Below are 22598 nucleotides of genomic sequence, written 5' to 3' on the forward strand. Positions count from 1 at the left end.
TTTTAGACAAGAAATATCCATTTATCTGCCATCTGTTTAACCATTAAATGCAATACTGCAATATGTAATACAGACTTTTGTCTAAATGGACAGTCCCCTTGAAACTGCTATCCTTGATATTCTGGACATATACAGGGTGAACCAGAAAGCAAACCAAAAGAGCTCCAAAGTGCTGGCTAGAAGGCCAAATCAAAGGGAGAGGTTTTGAGCTTACATTTTAAAATACTGACGGACTCAGCATTACAGATACAATTTGGATGTCGGTTTCCAAAGATAAGGATATCAAAAACGAAAAGCCCTTGGTTTTTAAACAGGTTCTTGAAATCAACCAGAGGTTGCCATTTGCTGATCTCAGAGTATGAGCAGCTTTATAGGGAATAACCACCTCATGCAAATAGGCAGGGCAGGAACCATGACTAGCCAAGCCAGGAACAGCATTTTGAAATCAGTGCGCTGCTCCACTGGAACCCAATGTAGTGACCTTAAAACAGGAAATATGGCAAATAGACAGTGTGTGTAAGTATTCTTTCTGCGGCGTTTTGTATTAGCTGCAACATATTCAATTATGCCCTAATGATGTGTCCTTTCTGATTCCCCCTGTAATCAGTCAGTTTCAGTTCCAGCGGAGAGGACAGCGGATCTGACAGACCTATCAGAAGATTGATAGTCATGCTCTGGTGCTTCTGTTAATGAAGGCTGCACACATGATTGGTAGTTCCCAAGGAACAGTCTGAAAAGGACAGTATATGCCTACTGTGCACAAGGCATTCTGGAGAACACACTACCCATTGTGTCCATACATCCTATTGACATTGTTATGGCAGGTGTTATAATTCTTGTCCAGGTTGGTGGGAGATGACACTGTTGGACTAGAAATATAGGAATCAGTCAAATGTATGTTATGAGGGACCTGATAAGTTTCTGGAGCATTCATCTTTTATTACCACTATCAGCATTGTGAGAAAAACCTGTAGGGATAAGTATCAGGGTGATAGCCCACCACTGGGAGTGATGGTGAAGTCCTTTCATCTGCCAACACACTATGGATTCACCTCTGTGCAATAGGAATCAGAACCCCACCTTAAACATTCAACTTTAAAGGCTAGTTTCACAGTCCCTGATTAGTTCTAATCTTCAACTATTTTAGCTACATTTACATTGAGTAGTTCAAGATTAGTGCTAATCTAGGTCTATGAAACCAGCCATGGGTGGTGTCATTTCCTAATACTTGCTACATAGGAAGTGAATCTACAGAGTTGTGACAGGATGAATAATGTGCAAAAAGTGGTTTGTAAGAAAGTTTTTCAAATGAGAGGAAAGTTTGCATTGGTTATTACCCCAAATACAATTGCCAAAAAAAAAAATTCAACTGAAGACAAATGTGAGATGTTAATGGACTGCAATTAAATTGCCGGCACTTCAGCTAAATATCCAGTGAAGTCAAAATAATTTGCCCTGAGCTTCTCAATGTACTTCATCCACCTCCAGTATTCCAATTAACAAGTCAATCAAGGGCTGCATTTTAAAGTTCACCTTTAGCAGTGGGGCTTCATATGAACATTACTGCCGCATAGTTTGTAAGTTCTTACAATGTTACAATTATTTGCAGGACTGGAATACTTACAAATCACTATTACATGTTTTAAGACTGCATGAAAACTGAAAGAACGCTAGGATTTCCATGTGAACATGCATATTTTAAGCAACACACAAACAAATAATTTGGTATTGTTAACCAAATAAACTGGATGTATAGTTAAAGCAGATGATTACATTCATTAATGTAATCCTGTGCTGACATTAGGAGGCTGTGTGGTCCAGTGGTTAAAGAAAGGGGTTTGTAACCAGGAGGTCCCTGGTTCAAATCCTGGCTCAGCCACTGACTCATTGTGTGACCCTGAGCAAATCACTTAACCTCCTTGTGCTCCGTCTTTCAGGTGAGATGTTGTTGTAAGTGACTGCAGCTGATGCACAGTTCACACACCTTAGTCTCCGTAAATTGTGTTAGGTAAAAAAAATTATAAAGTGTTGTGAGAAAGTTTTCAGTAATATGAATAACTAAAACCTTAAAAGAGAAACATAGATTTTTCTCTAAATGAGACGCCAAGAATCAGTGTATGTTTTTTAGATTTTCTTTATTTATTATTAACTTTTTTCCAAAAATAATTTTATAGAGGAATAATATCCACCCCTAATATTATTATCAATACGTAATGGTGTTTATCAAAACTGTGCATTCCCTGCACAGAATGCAACATTCATCAAACTGTAGTTATCTGGCAGTGCTGAAATGAACAACTCAGATCAACAACATAGGGAAAGTGCTTTGTATTTAGCTTGTCGCAGACTGAATAAAGGATGGATCTGGTGTGAATTAATCCCAGTAGCATCAGCAACAATCAATTGTATCCATTGGAAACACTTCAAACTTATTTGGATTATTAAAAATAATAATAATAATTAAAACCAACACATTTATTGAAGATCAAATATATGTATTTTTGTTTTCTGATCAGTGGCTGACAGAACATCAGAGCCATATCAGACAGATATAAAACATAATCCATGTAGCTGGCACATTTACAAAAACTGCTTTAGTTCTGAAAATAATAGTTTAACAGGATACATAATTCAAAAAAGATATATTCAAAAGGATTCGTTTATATATCATCTACATTTCCCTAATAATGCCTTCAGCTGTTTAATATCCTGTTATGTGAGTTATGCATGATTCTGCATTGTTGTCTGCTTAGTTCATTAATTGCCATGTTTACAAATTATTCCAGCAAAAACTGCTTCTGAAAAAGCTCAAGTGAGTGTTGGGCTATCCACTGAAGACCATAGGTGAAGCACTGTATACTGAAGTGTGTACTGCCAAGGTCAATGGATTACTGCATATATTAGAATTCACTTTACATTTCACTCAACATTCAATTAGTTAAGATACAAATGTTTTAAATGGTTTTAAGGTTTGAATAATATAAATCAGCCTTTTTTTCTTTCTTTCTTTTTTTAATCTGCCTAGTTACTAAGACAAAATGGCATTTATGTATTTATTTGGCAGACGCCTTTATCCAAGGTGACTTACAGGTGTTACAGGGCAGATGACAAATAAATCACGTTATTCCCCAAAGGTTCTCGTTTTTTTTATTATTATATGCTGGTGATGAACTCATTAATGAAATATTATACTGCACTAACAGCGTGACTTGCCAGAGGATCCAGAAAGGTAATAAAATGCATAACCTGAGCTAGGGGAAAGAGGAGCTGATGTGTGCATGTCTAGGAAACAAGCCTGATGTGAGATTTATCTCTTCAGTTCCCACAGCATGAAATCAGAGGCTGACTTCATTTCAGCTGAACAAAGAAGAAACAATATTAGCACCTTATCAGCTCCCCAAGACGCGATACGTGAAGCGCACAAGTCCAGAAATAGGTGACAGCAAGAATGATTAAAAACAAAGTACCGGTCTGAGTGGTTCATCTAATGGAAAATAAGAATACCGTCCAGTATTATAGACACAGTAGGGCTAATTCTGTTTTACCGGAGATTCCATTGTGAAAAAAACCTCTGCTGTCATGCTGAGACTACATAATTGCAGCTCCTTAAGGTAGTTGTTTAGAATGTATATCTCTCATTAATTGAGAAAAAAAAAGCACACACACAATCTGTTGTGAAGTTTACTGGTTGATAAGATGACTGCTAATTTCAGCGGGCCATCAATGCAGGTTTTATTGTATTTTACAGATAATTATTCTGAAGCAATATACAAATTCTAGTACAGCAGTTAGAACTACATTAATAAATCCAATCCCTATGCATGTTCATGGTTCAAACTGAATGCGTTACTTACTTGTAGGTTATTAAAATTAAAATGAACACCTAATGTTCTTTTGTAAAAGGTCCACATAAGCTGGTATTTCCAATTCCAATGTACAGCGATGTGGTGTTGAAAGAGGTCCCTTTATATCCAGGGCACAGGCCCCTTTGCTGAAACTGGGACTCTATCTGTGATTGTACTGTACCCTGCAAGGTCCGTCTGGCTGCTGAGTTCCCACTAAATGGCGAGAGCTCTGTCAAGAAAAAAAATATATATATAGTACTTTATATTTCATCTACACTATTGGACTACAGAGAGAGAGAAAAATAATCACAAGTATGACTGACACCTATTTGGATGACCCCATAATATAATTCAAACGAAGTTACTTAGCCTCCATCAATATTCATTTGTATTGAATATTGTGAAGTAGGCACTTACATTTTATACTGTCACCAAACTACTTATACATTTTACTGCATAGGGATATGCTAGTAGTCCTTGCCTTCTTACCGGTTTTGGCAGTGAATCCAGCAAAGTGAGTTCATATTTATAAAGAATCAAACCAATGAACATTTGGATCTCCATTAGTGCATACCACCTGAAAACAAAACAAAACAAAACAAAACAAAACAATATATGTATATATTCAAAAAGGCTTAAAAAAAACAGCAGTTCTCAATATAAAGTGAAAAATACTTGCATTCTATATTAATAATATATGTCATAAGGTTCCTGCTGTTTTTTTATTTTCTGTTTGAGATATGAACTTGACCCTTGAGGTTTCAGAGTTAAACGGAAAGAGGTTAGGTATGTATTTTTTTGTATTTTATATAAATATACCTTCTGTTAAGAGCTGTACTTTTGTGGGGCATTCTGTGACAAATATACTACTTAAAAAATAAATGTCTTGACTTGTTTTAAGAAACTGTTTACTCCTTGGACTCCTAAAATTGATGACTGTTTAGGGTCGTCTTTCACATTTTTCTCTTCTGTACGCATAGGAACTAAACCTTGGTTGGTTGTCTGCTTTATTTAAATTGATTAAAGTTTAGCTCAGCTGCAGGAAGTAAGCTTCCTCCAAAATCCTTCTCTGAACTAAACAGACTTGCATATGCTGCTCTATCAGGAGGCTCTGAACAGCATTAGCAAGCTTCTCTTGAGCTCCAGGAAGCAAAATTCAAATGTTAAAATTATGTTGTTGTTAAACTTTTTAACATCTTCAAGAAAACACCTCCAAATCATACATATAACTTATATTCAATAAGTAAAAAATGATTGCGGGTCACTGTATTTTTAAAACAAGCGACAATATTGTTTATTTTCTCCTTGCATGACAGGCACCAGTAGCAGTGTCACAATAACCTTGAAGACTGTAAATACACAGTGAGTCATGCAGGGGCACTGTGTCATTGACGCAGTGAGACAATCTCCTGAAATGAAGATCAAAATCACATGTAAAATGTAATATATGAGCCTCCAGCAGTGTTCTCTGTATTGGTATTTTTTTGCAATTTAAGTCCTAGCACCCTGATTAGCTGGAAGGTTCATTGAACACTAAACACAAGTAATAGACGGGGTTTTAGAGGACACACACCCAGTTTCCAGCCTTTCTTGCCCCTTAGTGGTGGAACGACCTGCCCATGGATATCAGGACTGCTCAGTCCCTGACCACCTCCCGGTGCCTCCCCAAGACAGCTGTTCAGACAGCATCTGTAAACCTCACAACGCTCGACTATACTGGACTATATGGCACCCAACTGTATCAGTACTTGCAACATCTTGTACTTGCACTTAACTACTCCACACTTTGCTGTATTCTACTACTGCTCTCAATCATAATTATACTTTCTGAATCTTGTACAGAATTTTTTGTAATTGCTCTTATTTGAAATCATTCTTATCCATTTATTGTACTTACTACTTGCTCTTAATGGAATTTACTCTTATAACCAAATATCATTTAAGTTGAACTGCTCTGAGTCGTAATCGCTCTCAAACGTAATTATTTACTGTATTTTTTTATTCTCTCATTTGAATTTGCTCCTACTTACTACTGATTTTATTGTATTCTATAACTGCTATTATCTGTAATATGATACTTTGTAATGTGATACATTGTAACAACTGTAAGCTGCCCTGTAAGGGCATCTGCTAAGACATAAATAATAATAATAATAATACTAATAATAATAAATAATAATAATGCCAGTACTTCACGGTTCATCTCACAGATTAGCCTGTTTTGAGTCTTTTTTTTTCATGTGGTAGCATGTATTGGTTTATATTATGAACTTCTAATACTCTTAGTGCCTCATTGGCATGGGAGAATATTTCATAGATAAAACAGTATTTCTCAGGTACAGGGTATATGTGTTTGTGTCAATTACCAGTCATTATATGACATTTCTGTCCTATACATTCTGTAATATTTATAAATAAATGTATACATCAGAATTGGCAGTAACAGCTGTTACTGCTCAATAACCCCGAAATAGGTTCTGAATTCTACTTGGCTCTATGAAAGGATACTGCATTGGGGATCCGGAAGTTGGCATATTACAAATATTAGGGGCAAACGAGGGAAAGTAACTAAGGATTTAATGCATTTAATAAGTGTCATTTAATACCTGCTAACAAACAATGTGCTAAAGGGAAATATGTGCACTCCACTAGTAAACATGCTGGCGTGGCATGGAAACAAATCTAGTGGATTAATAAATTAGCACTGGCGCTCAGTATAAGATTCCAAGGGAAAGAGTTTTGAAATGCTTCACCGGACTTGCTAAAAGCCTGCAAGTATCTACATGTATCAGTGTAACAATAGACTGCTCTTCTCCTAGTATAAAATGGAGTTACAGTATATTAATAAAGCAAAGGCTCTGCAACTGTCTAACCATATACTTTACACCCGATGTTGTTGATCTGGTCATGATAGCATTTGTTGCTTTTTTGATGGTTTTCTAGCAGATGATACAAGAGCCTCACTGTATCAGTGTGATACTGCCTCAGCTTGATATGATCTCAGTGTGATTGGAAACAAAAGGGCTGAAAACAACAGATTTTGGCTGGTGCTAATATACAGTATCTTCCTAAAAATATTTCCATAAACTACGGTTCATTCATGTGTACTACAATCATATGAGACAGACATAGTACATAGTACTGACTTGAAGGTTTAGGATTAGCTAAATTCATTTAATAGCTACAGTTATGCACGTGCGAATAGATTACTATGTAAAATATCTGTGCTTTCCATATTAATGATCTGAAAACTTTCAGACTTTTTAGACAAGCACATCAATGTAAAATATAATGGTGTCTGTATTTGTTTCATTATTAACCGAGAACATAAACACACGGTTTCCTCTACTCGTCCCCAAAACTCTCAGGGTGATGGAGTCCACTAGGACTTCTACACCCTCTGTCTGGACTATACGAGATTCCAAATAGCAAGGAAATTTCTGCTTGGTACATGTAACACAAGGCAGATGAGCAATGTGTGTCATACACTAGTGCATGTTATACACAGGGTGTTATAGCCCAACATCTAATGTAGTTCACTGGTGTAATAACTTGAGCTCTGGTTTTAGTTTAAGCAATGTATTTCTAGGGAGCTTTGACCATAGTGTATTGATGCTGTCTTTTCCATTGGTTATGCTTCTGGAACATGTTGAGAGAAGCACGCCTCCAGTTCGGATTAGAAGGCAGTTTGGAAAATATGCCAGTAATTTCAAGTGCTACTAGCATCTCTTGCTGGGAATTTTCAGATGAGATTTCTCTTGGTTTTGATCTCTTGCCTTGAACGTCATACTACCCGTGACTGAACAATCCCAGGGGTTTGGAATGATGTCATCAGCACTACCCCACTGGAAACTAAGGTTAACAGTGAAGGGCAGCCGTGACAGAGTAATAAGCAGAAGCTGTGAACTAAAACAAGAGGCAATGAAACTATGAAGAGAATGAAGGTGAGTCTAATTTCTCTTAATAGGGTTTTAAAACAGCACAGCTGGGATTAGGTTTGATGCACCTTTTTACTATTCCTGCACTGAAAGCACAAAGTGGTCATATCGTTCTTACTCGTCTAATATTTAAATAATAATTATTCACAAAGCCAGACACTTGTCAAAATGGCACTTGTCAAAATTACAATCTTATGTTCCATAATTCTCTAAACTGACTTTCCATAATACTCTAAACTGACTTTACGTCTCACAGAAGATTGTAAAATAACCTAAATCAATTGAATGAAATGGCACACCAGCACCTCATGTCCATGTGGAAGCAAGCTGGCACATATGTTACTGCTTTTTACACTGTTTTACCTACCATAGAAAACAGCAAGAAGCTTATTTAAATACCCATCAAATATTCATATATGCAGTGATGCAACTGCCAATTGTAAATTCCATTTAATTTCGCAGTATGAAGTGCATCACTCCAAAATGAGTTTGTTATTTAAATAGTTTAGATCAGAAATTAATTCATTCATTTCACCTACCCTCAGTTTAATACAAATTGTTTCCAACATTAATGAACAGTTTCTGTATAATACAGTATATTACCTTAAACAAGCACAAACGCCATCTGTTGGCTTTTCTGGACATGCATTATTCAAAGGAAATAAAAGGGAGGGGGTTGTACTCCTACTGGACTTAAGTGCTGACTTTATAAGGCAGCCAAAGTTATTTAGATATGTTACTAAAATAAGGCACACTATATTTTCCACTGTGAGCAAACTATCGACAAATGGTCCACTTTATAGTAAATGTATGATGTGGGCAATCTGCCCACCATCGTACACTTCAAACAAAATAGATAAATACCTAAATCAGAGGGGTAAAAAAAGAATATATTCTTGTGACGAAGAGCGAATGAATCCGAATCAACAATCTCCCTGTCGACCGGTGAGGGCACTGTACAACAGGAACTGCAGGCTTCGTACTGAATGGTTGGGCAGTTCATTCCAGGGGCAGTCAGAAGCCGGCCATTCAGGAAGAGGGCGGCGTTACGGTACCTGGAGTCATCGCCCTAGTACGGTGAGCGAAGTTTCAGCTTTGAATTGGAGGAGACGTGATTGAATGAGATATCGGAGGGGGCGGGGCTTAGGGTACTTTAGGGGGACGTTGCGCCATAATCGGTTCCTTTGTTGTGGTTAATGGGAGGAAACAAGGACGGGAAACGTGAATGAAGTGTTGTCCCATTCATAAAAGCCTGTATTTGTATTTGCCAGACGGCTGATACGAAGCCGGGAGCTGCAGCAAGAAGCCAGCCAGACCTTAACGCACAAACCACACCACTCAGAGCACCGCACCTGCACCAGAGCACACACAGTCTGGAGACGTGTTTATGTGTCTGTGTTACGTGTTTTGTGTTCGCATTATTATTTCAGGACTGCAACCCCTTGTTTTGGCGCTGGCAATACCCATTGCTGGGTAGAGCCAGCTTTATTATTTGAAACCTTTGGTCAAGGAAATTAAAGACTTGAACTGTGAACTTTGTGTTTGTCCTTTGTCTGGAGCACCTGAATCACCTGTACACCTGAGCACTGCAAACCACTTTGCCACAATTCTGTATTGGTGATGTATGTTGCAAACTCAGATGTATGGTCTACTCATGGTACAGACAATGGCAGGGAGGAAACCAACCACATTCTCAAGTGAGAGTTCCAGCCTGTGTAATTCTAGATTACCAATTAATATAGAAGATAGCACACCCTATTGAGTTTGAAAAATAGTTCTGAATAGCTGCACAAATGTATTTCAAACCAAGCTCTGCTGTGCATTGGAACTAATAGCAATACATAAAAGGACTGCATATTGATACCAACACTCAAATGAGGCAGCCTTGGAATTTTGAAGTGTGCTGTTGAAAAGTATTTTTTCTTTTTTAACTGAGTGAACATTGTGAGTCAGGCATATGGGGCTGTATCAATGTTGGGACAATATCTTTTATTTTCCAAATGTAGTATTTTTACATTTAAAGTTGCCTGTAGGTAGTGCAGTAGCTTTAATTAAAGAATATAATCTTGCATGAGCTAATGGTATTATCTAGATAAGTCCAGCATTAACTCATTTTGGGCTGGAGAATTAACCCATTTCTGGCCATGAACTTGACTACTACAGTATAACAAGAGCTTTAGTTTAATGGGTCACAGTTTGTGGAGCCTGCCAGTGAGAAGTAAGACAACATTCTCAAAGCCATGCACTAAATCTTGGTTTGTTTTAGTTGATGAATAAATAAACAGCTGGTTTTCCAACCTTCCTGGGCACTGGTATCGACCTCCTCCGAAGGCCACAAAGCCTTCCAAAAATACATTCTTTTCTAAATTGGCCTTCTTCCAGCGTTCCTGTGGGAAGAAAAAATTTCCTGAATGAAAACAAAGCATCTTTTTATACAAATCTTAACCAAAGCGTTGCAAAGCTAATGAAGGAAAAGAAAATACAAAATTATAAAAAAACGTACAGGCATGAATTTTTCAGGTTCTGGAAAATATCTGGGATCTCTGTGAGCCCAAAATGGTGACAACATCAGCATGTCTCCTGGTGGGATGATGTAATTCTGAAAGTAACAACAAAAGTGGAAACAAAGAGGTGGAACAATGCTTCTAATGCATTCACAGACTTATTTCTAGAGGAAACGTTCGTGCCAAACTTAAGAGAAATTAGGTACAAACAAGGAGTGAGTCATGATGGTCCAAATGGCCTTTTCTTGTCCCCAAAATCAATATTCATTTCCTTTTAGTTATGGAAGAATTACTAAATATAGCAGTACATTTATGTTCCTAATAGTAGCCCAGGATACCATACTCTGCTGGAAGATTAAAGATATTCTAGCCTGATCTGATCCATCAGGAATCTTCTACTCAGTGTCGTATATAAAGATGAAAAACCATGTAAATTAGGTTCTTCCCATAGGCTCTTGGTGCCATACCATCACATCCCTCTAACAATTGTAAGTCGCCCTGGATAAGGGCGTCAGCTAAGAAATAAATAATAATAATAATAAACCCCAATAGTAGGGTTGTGTTGATGTCACCAGGTCAAATGGAAGTTTTAAGGAAGCATGCTACTCAGAAATTTTGAACATGGTTTTTAGTCCCATATTGTTTGTGTTACTCTCGTTTGTAGCGGACAAATCATTTGAAAGATATTCTTATAAAACCAACAAAATGTTAAACATGCTTTTTTGTGACTGGTTGAACATTAAATTATTTAAACATTGAACAAATACTAAATCAGAAGGTTCAGTTTCTAATACGCTTCATAAATCAGAAACCCATAATGTGTTTTCTTCCGTAGTAATCCTAGCTGACTGTACAGTTAATAGAAGCATACAGTACTTGGATTTTGATGGGTCGGACCACCTTCCTGGTTATAGTTCCTGGTGAACGAAGGCGGATTGCTTCCAGGACACACCACTGTATGTAAGGAAGCTGCTGCAGCTCACTCTCTGATAAAATACTCTTTGTTTTGTCTATAAACAGGAAGAAAGCTATAATGAGCTGTTATTTCATCTACAAGGGGTTTCAACAAAGACTTTTAATACACAACATTTTTCAGACACAGAGACCTTTATGTTTTACTTGGTAGGCATGCAGGCAAACTGGCTACTGAATATTCTTTGCTACACAAGGGGGGGGGGGGGGCAGGCACAGTCAATCCTATTGGGTGGAATATGTTGAAATGATATGTTCTGTACAAATGGGGGGTTGCTTTATTGCATGTCATTTCAATATATCTTAGATTTTCCAGGACTGATGTGTCATTAAAATACCCATCAACACATTTTAAATGGATTCTTAAATAAACAGTGAACACCGAATCTTGGTTCTTTAAGAAGATCCAAAATGATTTCAGCCGACAGCCGTAACAATCTTCTAAATCACCACAAAAGTCTTGACATTATCAAACAGGCAATGCAGGTTTGCTGCCCAATGTAAATGTTTTACAATTAAAGCAATCCACTGAGCTAAATAACATTTATTTAAATCTATCCAGTACTTACAATGTGACCAGATGCCAGATAGAATTGCTCTTTATATAATTTTACTAATTCAGTGTGCACGCCGACTGCACTTCACAGGAATGTATTGCCCCCTGGTGGTGGTGATGGGTATTCAGTATTATACAATTACAGCACAGAGTATCCAATGTAACTGACCCACTTTCCACAGTAAATTCTGTATCTGTGTATGTACATGCTATTGAAAGGGTGCTCACAAACACTATGTTTCTAAAAAAAATACGCCCCAAATTACTGTGGCCATTATCTTAAAAGGAGTAATACTTTTTTTTGCAAGTTGGCTCCATTAGCAGATATCCCATTTTGACAGACCTGATCCTTTTTTGTTAAAGGTGCTCTATTAAATCTAAATGATTTTTGTTGTTGATGTAGGGTGCTTCATTCTTTCAACAACCCAGCATGTGATTCCAGCATCCTAGCAGCAGAGCCTCTATTGGATGAGCACCAGGGAGTGGTTTGCATCTGACAGTAGGCCGGTTTACAACATAATAGATACAACATACATTGAAATTATAACACATACGTAGGATCATTACCTTTATCTCCAAAGGATGATGCTATCTCCTCCATAACTGTCCTGTATACAGATGGTTGGGAGATAATAAAACCAAGGGTCCAGAAAGTAATCTGACAAAATAAATGATAAATAGGTACGTTATAATAAACAGCACATTAGAGGACTGCAAAAGCCTAGAATTTTGCAACCGTCCTTTTAAATTCTAAGAACCGGCGTCACTACGTTATTAAAAACACTGAACAAAAATAAAAACTGTTGATTTCAACACATGCTCAGTCAATCCCAGATGAGCCCAAACATTAATTGGGACCATTTTCAAACTGTTTGAAAAACCTCAGATGACTTACTGATGCTACAACATAATAACATTTATTTAGGCTATTAATTTCAATATATATATATATATATATATATATATATATATATATATATATATATATATATATATATATATATATATATATATATACAGTCACCTCCAAAATTATTATATATATATATATATTTAAAACTAAATGTGGACTCTACTATATCAGTCACTTTAGAACTGTTTTTCTAGTTTGCTAAACAATTATCAATGGGTTTTTTGTTGTTTTTTTAAAATCTCTCTCCATTATCTATAACCAGTCATACTTTAATGATGTAAAAAGAACAGGTAAACTCACAGGAATGGCATTGGCTAGTGATGCCCACATCATCAGTAGGGAATAATTAGGGCTAAAGCTGTCAGTTAATATGGTTAAGAAATGCTGCAGCAATGTCTGTAAAAAAGGAAGGAAATACAAAGACAAAAATGGATTTAAAGCTGGTTTTTAAAGCATTATTTTACAAGCAGTCTTTCTTGAGTTATTTCCCTCCCATTATTGTTCATCAAATTTGTGTCATTGTTTGGTACTGCCCTTTAATCTGAAAGATCCCATATATTCTTTACACAACAAAAACAAGCATTTACTCCCCTCACTACAGTAAATCCCTGTGTCACCATTACAAATGACATTCAGTTCTCAGTTTGTCTTTTTATACGTCCCCTATCCATGTTACAGACGTGCTCAAATTTGTTGGTACCCCTCCACAAAAAATGAAGAATGCACAATTTTCTCTGAAATAACTTGAAACTGACAAAAGTAATTGGCATCCACCATTGTTTATTCCAAATTTAATAGAAATCAGACTTTGCTTTTGATTTTTTATTCAACATAATATTGTAAATAAAAAAACAAATGAAAATGGCATGGACAAAAATGATGGGACCGCTAACTTAATATTTTGTTGCACAAACTTTAGAGGCAATCACTGCAATCAAACGTTTTCTGTAGCTCTCAATGAGACTTCTGCACCTGTTAACAGGTAGTTTGGCCCACTCTTCCTGAGCAAACTGCTCCAGCTGTCTCAGGTTTGATGGGTGCCTTCTCCAGACTGCAAGTTTCAGCTCTTTCCATAGATGTTCAATAGGATTCAGATCAGGACTCATAGAAGGCCACTTCAGAATAGTCCAATGTTTTGTTCTTATCCATTCTTGGGTGCTTTTAGCTGTGTGTTTTGGGTCATTATCCTGTTGGAGGACCCATGACCTGCGACTGAGACAGAGCTTTCTGACACTGGGCAGTACGTTTCGCTCCAGAATGCCTTGATAGTCTTGAGATTTCATTGTGCCCTGCACAGATTCAAGGCACCCTGTGCCAGGCGCAGCAAAGCAGCCCCAAAACATAACCAAGCCTCCTCCATGTTTCACTGTAGGTATGGTGTTCTTTTCTTTGAAAGGTTCATTTTTTCGTCTGTGAACATAGAGCTGATGTGACTTGCCAAAAAGCTCCAGTTTTGACTCATCTGTCCAAAGGACATTCTCCCAGAAGGATTGTGGCTTGTCAATATGCATTTTAGCAAATTCCAGTCTGGCTTTTTTATGTTTTTCTGTCAAAAGTGGAGTCCTCGGGTCTTCTTCCATGGAGCCCACTTTCGCTCAAAAAGCAACGGATGGTGCGATCAGAAACTGACGTACCTTCACCTTGGAGTTCAGCTTGTATCTCTTTGGCAGTTATCCTTGGTTCTTTTTCGACCATTCGCACTATCCTTCTGTTCAATCTGGGGTCGATTTTCCTCTTGCGGCCGCACCCAGGGAGGTTGGTTACAGTTCCATGGACCTTAAACTTCTTAATAATATTTGCAACTGTTGTCACAGGAACATCAAGCTGCTTGGAGATGGTCTTGTAGCCTTTACCTTTACCATGCTTGTCTATTATTTTCTTTCTGATCTCCTCAGACAACTCTCTCCTTTGCTTTCTCTGGTCCATGTTCAGTGTGGTGCACACAATGATACCAAACAGCACAGTGACTACTTTTCTCCATTTAAATTGGCTGAATGACTGATTACAAGATTGGAGACATGTGTGATACTAATTAAAGAAACTAATTAGTTTGAAATATCACTATAATCCAATTATTTATTATCTTTTCTAAGGGGTACCAACAAATGTGTCCAGGCCATTTTAGAATATCTTTGTAGAATAAGCAATAATTAATCTCTTTTCACAGCTTCTTTGCTTTATTCTATGACATACCAAAGGCATGCAAGTATACATGATAAAATAGCTTTTAATTTCATCACTTTTCAGGAGGAATGAAGCATTATTTCAATGAGCTGTAAGGGTACCAACAAATTTGAGCATGTCTGTATGTTTTCCTGAAAACATACAGATCCTACAGGAAACATATCTTCAAATGTAAACTGTTTCATCATTCACATATGTTTTTTTATTCTCAGTTGCATCCCATAGTGTGTACAGTGCTGTTGTATAGTGTCTTTTTCAATGGTGTTTTTATTGAATGATCCCTGAACAGCCTACTAAACCCTTTTTTAAAGTGTTGTCATCACAGAGGGTTGGTTTAGGTTAAGCAGTTCAAATGTGTGAAGTCAGGAAATATGTTCAATACATCAGAGAGAGATTTATTTCCCCCAACTGCATCAATATTTACTTCTACTGCTGACAGGAAAGGTTGGGAAATTTAACACTGAGAATAAAAAAAAATTGTGTCCAATTACTATTTACCCCACGATTATCTCCCAATTTAGAATGCCCAATTGATTTTCCCCTTACTGCAGCAATTCCCCACATGGCTCAGGAGACCCGAAGGTTCAGTGGGCGTCCTCCGATCCCACGAACAAGCCAGCTTCCCTTTCACCCAGAACTCGAGAGCGGATTTCACGGATCTACCGACCTCTGGAGGACAAAGACCAGCCCCGCAGGTATCCACCTTTGAGCTCATTGGGCGCCTGGCCAGCAGGGCTAGCTGTAGTCCCTGCCAGGTTTGCCTCCCTAACCCACGAGAGCGCCGGAGCCAATGCGATGCTCCCTTTGGAGTCCCCAGCGAAGACCAGCGACTCCGCACAGCCCGGACGTGAACCTGCATGCATGACTGAGCCTGTACCAAGTAAGCCACTCGGGGACCCCGACATTGGGAATGTTTTGTAATGAAACAGGCTCTGTCTGGACTCCTTCGTGTTTTTTTTTTAAGTGCTGGTTAAAATAGCAATGACTTGATTTCAAAAGACTGCATTTGTTTACCGCATGTTATGAACATTAGCAAATTATTTATTAAGAGGTGCGTTTTCATGAACCCTTTGAGACATACTGTATGCTAGTCAAAGCAACTGTTATTATAATGTTGTTGCCTAATAATAATAATATATACATTTTTCAGAGTTGGTTGCTATTATAAAAATTAAAACTGTGTTTGTAAGTCTTTTTTTTCCGTTTTTACCCTAACTTAAAAAATGCCATAATGACAGTTCAGGATGACCAGGCTTCTGGTGAGGAAAAGGGCACTAGATGATAACCGCACACTGGTTCTGAAAATAAAAATGTATCGAGTAGGGAATATTTTTTTTAATTTTTTTTAAATGTGTCCTTTACACTGATTAGCAAATGTATGTGTAATATGTGTACTATACCCTTCTTCATGACCTATCCTTGGACCATTTGCAACCCACAGTTTGGAAACCACTGATCTACAGTACATCACTTCTTTGGGAGACTGGTATTCTGCTTCATATGCTTTTTTCATTCTGTACTGTACCTGTAATAGTGATTCTAATGCATTTTATAAAATACAAATCTAGTATTTTTACATTTAGCCTTTTTTTTTTTATTTATACAATATTATTAGGCTTACATTTAGTTTAGTACGATACGAATATAATACAAATATAATATTTTAAGTAGTAATACTGCAGCTTCACCCCTCACAACCAGAGAGGTCTTAGTATTTAATTTCCTTAATATAATTACATTTGCAGTGAACATTTTACAAAAATGGAAGAATGATGATGCGAATTCCAGGACTGAAGCCAGACAAATAAAGAGAGCATCAGACTAACCATAGCTGCCCGAAGCAGTTCATAATGCCGAACAATGTACTGAAAGTTATTTTAATTGATCCAGGAAGATAGGAAACAGCAATGTCCTATACATCTTACAGGTATTGTTATAACTTAGATAGATGTGATACTGGCTCTTTAAAAGAAACATCTCCTTTGGGCTTCTTGAGATAACCTATAATGGCTAGTTTCACAGACCATGATTAGCAATACTCTGGGACTACCTTACCTAAGTTAACACTGAGTAGTTCAAGACAAGTGTAAATCTCTAGCTACAATCGCAAATGGACTGCATGTGTGTGTGACATCTGCACTTGCCTTTACTTGTTTTAGCTATCCGCATGTTGTGGCTGCCATGCTGCAGGTACCCGGCTTGTTGTGCACTTGAGCTATCATTGCACACAAAATGGTGAGGAAAGGTCAGCAATGCATATCTACAAAAGCAGGGAGAACTATTGCAGCATACAGACAATGTAATGAAAGCGGTATGTTTTAACATTCATTTAACATAAATGGCTAGTTCTTTTCTCACAGGAAACCAGAGGTTAAAATGACGAAAAACACCTTGGAGTTCGTATCAGGAGACGTGTTTCTCTTAGCTTTGAGAACCATGCTTTTCATGAGGGAGAGAAGCCACTGCTTTGCTTTGGCCCACTTTCTGTAAAACAAAACAATCCCATCAGCTTTGTGCTTCCTCGGGCCAGAAGCTGTTTACTGGGATGAGAAGGCTGAAAAGGGCCCACATTCCTGCTGTGTAAAAGACCCCCCCCACCACCAAGTTACCAAGAGCACCAGGATTAGTATGCAGGTCTAAACATTCAGTGCATACAGCACTAGAGCTAAAACACATTCAACAACCGATTTCTCATTGCACCCCTTACAGAGCAGTGCAGAGACTGAACACAACTGCGCTGTTATTATTATATATTTCTTAATAGACACCCTTATCCAGGGTGACTTACAGTTGCACAGATCTGTGCAGTTAGCCCCTACCCCTCTTGCTGGATCTATGGGCACCTGTGAAGTTTTTCATTGGACCCCCTCCCCCTTGGATTTTAATCCTGTTAGAGCTCAGTAGTTAAGCAGGGTTAGGCCTGGTTAGGATTGCCTACAAGGAACACCAAGTTCTGTAAAGAATTGTTTTGGGGTAAAAGGAACTCTCCACTGTGGGTAAGAACTCATCAATGCAAAAACAGAATTCAGATGGTGTGGGAGAAAAACAGAAAGACAATCATTTGTGATATAGGCAATAAGTGGTTGCTCTACAACTGGCCTATAATACAGTACCTATTATATGCTTATTTTTAAAAAAACTGCCCCTTTATTAACCGTTTATTTTGGCCACTGTGCCTATTTGTTTGTTTATTAGTATGTTTTTGTTTGTTAGTTTTCTTATTAAACGTGCGCAATCGCACTTAAACTGCAGCTTCTTGTGTCCGAGTCTCTCTCCCTGATGGAAACAGCCTTGTCAGTGACGCTACCCTGTCACAGCCCCATACATACATACCTACACCAAAAACATTCAGGAAGTGTCCTTTACCGTAAAAACAACTCTGGCAATTGTGACCCATATTCAAAACCTTCATCGTACGTCTGGAATTGTTCTGTAAACTCTTGCACTGCGGCCTTGCTTGCTGGAGAGTTGCATTTACCCAACAGGTTGCTCATTACTGCAGGGTACATGACATGCCTGTGAATTGAGAAGATAAGCTCTCAAAATACTGTGGTTAAGAAATCGAGCAGCTTGTGTGTGGTGTAGCATGCTGTGCTGTTTAAATGAATGATAATAAAAGGCTTTAAAGTATATTTTCCTGTTTGTTTTTACAACAAAAAAAAAAAGAAAAACTTTAGCACTGCTCCTTTGTTTGAACAGTACAATACAGCTGCTTCCTGGTAAATGATCTCTTCCTATGTTGTAGGTTACATGGTATGATGACAGCTTGACCACTGGAGTGAAATTGACCTGAATTTCAGGTTTTTAAAACATGTGATAGTTGTTATTTACTTCATGCTAATATTGGACTCGGCTTTCACCAAGATAAAATGAGATAGTAGTGGTGGGGACCAACCAAGACGTAGCTTTGCTGTAATATATGAGCCTTCAGCGCTTTAAGTCCAGGTAATGTGGATTTCCTATTGGCCTGGTGTTGATACCTGAAGTGTAATGCTAGCTCCAGGGATCAGCCTATGTTCAGCCTCCCTGGCGCATCAGCAAAAAATGGTGATGCTGTCTCCAGGATCAACCAAAGTGCAGCCTCCCTAGTGCCTCAGCATGGCAACTGTCTGGAAAGGGCTGGTTGGGGAACTTCTTCAGATGGTGGAAGGAAGTCATTAGGTACCAGGAAGCACGAGCACCTTTAAATCTCTAACAATAAACTGCAGAATCCTACAAAGATGTTCAATGTTATGCCTACCTGACAAGGTCAGAGAGGTCGCCAGCCCCCTCGTCTGTCAGCAGCTCCAGGTGTTCATTAAACTCAGCACACAGGTCACTGGAAACCTCGTGCAGGTTGGACCGAGTTAACCTCCCCTTAATCAAAGCATGGCAAGCTGGGTGATTCTTGAAGAAGCTCTCTTTACTTATAGAGGCTGTGGGAATTAGAATCTTTGTTAGCTTTTGCACTTACAGCTATAGCCACATGTTTTGCACCACCCTATAGAACTAACTACTTTTGCTTCATGAAGTGGAATAAACCCTACTGAATAATATTACGTTAACATATTAATATCGCTTTGTAGTTTTCCATATACTTAACGACAAACTGACAAAAATTTTAAAAATGTGACATTTCGAAATCTAATTTGAAATACTGTACTCCTAGTATGGCTTCCGGTATACTTCTGCGATATCATTTGGTAGCTTCTTTGATTACATGAATTAAAGTAAAAGATCTAAAGTATGTTCATATAGTTTTGATTTTTTAAAGTATGTCTCAATCAACTAAATATTTTGTTATTTGATGAATTCCACTTCTGTTTACATCTAAGTGAGTCTATTTTAATGATCTAAACCTGAGGGCCTCTTTTCACTATATATAGATTTTTTTAAAGCAACATCTGTGATGTCAGTAAGGGGGTCGAGAGGGGGTCCTTTTCTTTAACCACTGCACCACCAAGCCCCAGATAATTTTCTGCAATGAGGAATTATATATGAGTGCCTGGTAATCAAAGGTCTACAACAGTAGAGCAAAATAAATCAATATAGAAGCTTTATAAGTTTGTTTGTAACATTTGGTACAGAATGTACTGCCAGTGTAAAGGAAAAGCTTTGTATGGTAACTGTTGCGGATATCAATACGGATTAGCACTAGTCTTGAACTCCTCATTGGTAACTTACAGTAGGCAAGCTAGTCCAAGATTAGTGCTAGAGGACTCTAATGCCTGAGGAAACGAGGGACAGAAGGATGCTTAAATATTGCAAAAGAAAGTAAACAAGGGTACGAGCCATTATAAAAGTTAACCGCTGTATTTTTGCAGTCACTTTACCATGCTTTCACTTTGCTTTATAACACTTAGCTATGCTTTTACTACAGTAAACTTTAGAGCAGTGTAAAGGCAGGGGCAGGGAATTTACTTTTTGTACACCATTACTTAGGTATTTAAAAAAAACCAATGAATGCTAACCCATAAATTAGCAAGCATAATGGGCAGCAGTGTGGAGTAGTGGAGGGTCGTGGGTTCAATCCCAGGTGGGGGACGCTGCTGCTGTACCCTTGAGCAAGGTACTTTACCTAGATTGCTTCAATAAAAACCCAACTGTATAAATGGGTAAATTGTATGTAAAAATAATTTGTAAAAATTAATGTAATTGTATGTAAAAATAATGTGATATAAGCGTCTGCTAAGAAATAAATAATAATAATACCAGCAGAGTGCCACGGGCAAGGCTGTGAAAATAAAGCAAACACCATAACCTAACTGAATATAAAGCTGTGCTGCTGCAGTACCTGTGCGCTGGACAGGGTCTTGAACCGCCTGCTGGAAATCCACATCTTTCGACATGAAAAAGGTATTAAAATCTTCATGCAGAGTTACAAAAGTAAGTCGCTTCCCAGCAGCGGCAATAGTGAACACTGGCCCATACTAACGTAAAAGAAGAAGAAACAGGACGTTTTAAATGTAATACTTCATCTGGGTCCACACTAATCCTGGAAGTGATTACATAAGGACTGATGCCTGTAATCCCGATTTTTTAGTCTTTTTTTATTGGTCTAAAAAAATGGCTGACTGGATGACTGATCTAGGCAGTGCCGACTGTTTTGTGGGATCTACGAATTTTCTTATATTACAGCTAAGCAATCAAACACTTTCCCAGACCAGCATGTTATATAAACTGCAAAATTATCCTCAGCTTTATATTTATTATTGGTAGTACAGGTACTGCATTTTCTGTTGTGACAATAGTACAGTACGGTATATTATTAAATATTTACAATTCTACAGACAACGTGGTTTATGTATATACGTATTTGTTTATTTTTTTTACAACATTAATTTACATTTTTACTTTAGTACAACTAATAACACAAATGATGTTACATCAAAATCCTGTATACTGTAAATATATTCGCCTAATATTCCTACCTTTGCTCTGGCTTGCGCCAGAAAATCCAATGGGGCTTTACCGAACTGGAACGCTGCTCCAAACCAGGGGATCCAGCCTCTGATACAAGGAGGGTAGTTAGGGTGCTTTCTCTGTACGAACAGAAAATAGACAGAAAACGCCGACAGCACCAATAGAAGTAATATCTCAATCCCCATGGCTAGTGCTGCAGCTCAGAACACAGAGTAAACTGTCACTTACACCTGTGTAAAGCGAACAACAGCTGCTGGCAACATTATGCAACCTCCACTAAGTCAGTCGGAGAGGGTCGAAAGCGTATTTCAAAATAAAAGTCTCGAATAACACTATGTAACACAATTTTTGTTCCTGGGTAGGAAGTGTTATTTCCTAATTGCTTATGCCTCAAAAGTATAGAAAATGGCTATTATTCCCCACAAACTTTGCTTTTGTGACCAGGACAGTGATATTTTGAAATTTACATATTTCCAATGAGAAAACGGGCGAATTTGTGTCTTTTCGTTCACATAAAGTCAGAAAAAAACAACATATGAATCCAAATTAACATGTATTTATACTAAAGTAATACAAAAATGACTACAAAAGATTTAGAAGTGAGTAGTTTTTCGAGATTTACGATTATACTATAAATCACTTTCACGAATCAGCCCCCAAATGTAGTCTCCCATCATGTTCTCGTTATACTGTCCTTGGTAGCGGCGTTCAAAGTCCAGTATATCCTGGTGGAAGCGCTCGCCTTGCTCCTCCGAGTGCGCTCCCATGTTCTCCTTGAATTTATCAAGATGAGCATCAAGGATATGGACTTTGAGGGACATCCTACAGCCCATTGTGCCGTAGTTCTTCACCAGAGTCTCAACCAGCTCCACATAGTTTTCGGCCTTGTGATTCCCCAGGAAGCCCCGAACCACTGCGACAAAGCTGTTCCAAGCCACTTTCTCCTTACTAGTGAGCTTCTTGGGGAATTCATTGCACTCCAGGATCTTCTTTATCTGTGGTCCGACGAAGACACTGGCTTTGACCTTTGCCTCAGACAGCTTAGGGAAGAAGTCTTGAAGGTACTTGAAGGCTGCCGACTCCTTATCTAGAGCTCTGACAAATTGTTTCATAAGGCCCAATTTGATGTGCAGTGGTGGCATCAGCACCTTCCGGGGGTCCACCAGTGGCTGCCACTTGACGTTGTTCCTCCCCACAGAGAACTCGGTCCGCTGTGGCCAGTCCGGCCTGTGGTAGTGCGCCTTGGTGTCCCTGCTGTCCCAAAGGCAAAGATAGCAGGGAAAC

General features: G+C 38.2%; 1 protein-coding gene across 2 annotated transcripts; it reads right to left on the reverse strand.

Moving 5' to 3' along the window:
- Positions 1-3667: 3667 nt before the first annotated feature.
- LOC117411140 (24-hydroxycholesterol 7-alpha-hydroxylase) lies at positions 3668-21615 on the reverse strand. 2 transcript variants are annotated; one of them, XM_034018332.3, is made up of 12 exons: positions 21323-21615; positions 20686-20821; positions 19153-19327; positions 18279-18428; positions 17303-17396; positions 13029-13124; positions 12383-12473; positions 11164-11297; positions 10287-10382; positions 10082-10170; positions 4335-4422; positions 3668-4074 (listed from the first exon to the last, which is right to left on the reverse strand). In XM_034018332.3, exons 1-12 carry the CDS (start codon positions 21497-21499, stop codon positions 4006-4008), a joined length of 1395 nt encoding a protein of 464 aa, XP_033874223.2. In that variant the 5' UTR covers positions 21500-21615; the 3' UTR covers positions 3668-4005. The 2 variants fall into 2 exon arrangements, with proteins under 2 accessions (XP_033874223.2, XP_033874224.1); XM_034018333.3 differs by lacking the exon at positions 13029-13124.
- Positions 21616-22598: the final 983 nt, after the last annotated feature.

The sequence above is a fragment of the Acipenser ruthenus genome, chromosome 6, assembly GCF_902713425.1.
Source record: "Acipenser ruthenus chromosome 6, fAciRut3.2 maternal haplotype, whole genome shotgun sequence".
NCBI lineage: Eukaryota > Metazoa > Chordata > Actinopteri > Acipenseriformes > Acipenseridae > Acipenser > Acipenser ruthenus.

Bases quoted from the DNA above. Each gene is read 5' to 3' on its own strand.
- LOC117411140 (XM_034018332.3), bottom strand. From the start codon at position 21,499: ATGGGGATTGAGATATTACTTCTATTGGTGCTGTCGGCGTTTTCTGTC. The intron at 20,822-21,322 runs GTAGGAATATTA...CTTTTACGTTAG, and splicing joins TGGCGCAAGCCAGAGCAAAG to TATGGGCCAGTGTTCACTAT. The intron at 13,125-17,302 runs GTGTTTTTCGTC...CCTTTTTTACAG, and splicing joins CTCCTGATACGAACTCCAAG to ACATTGCTGCAGCATTTCTT.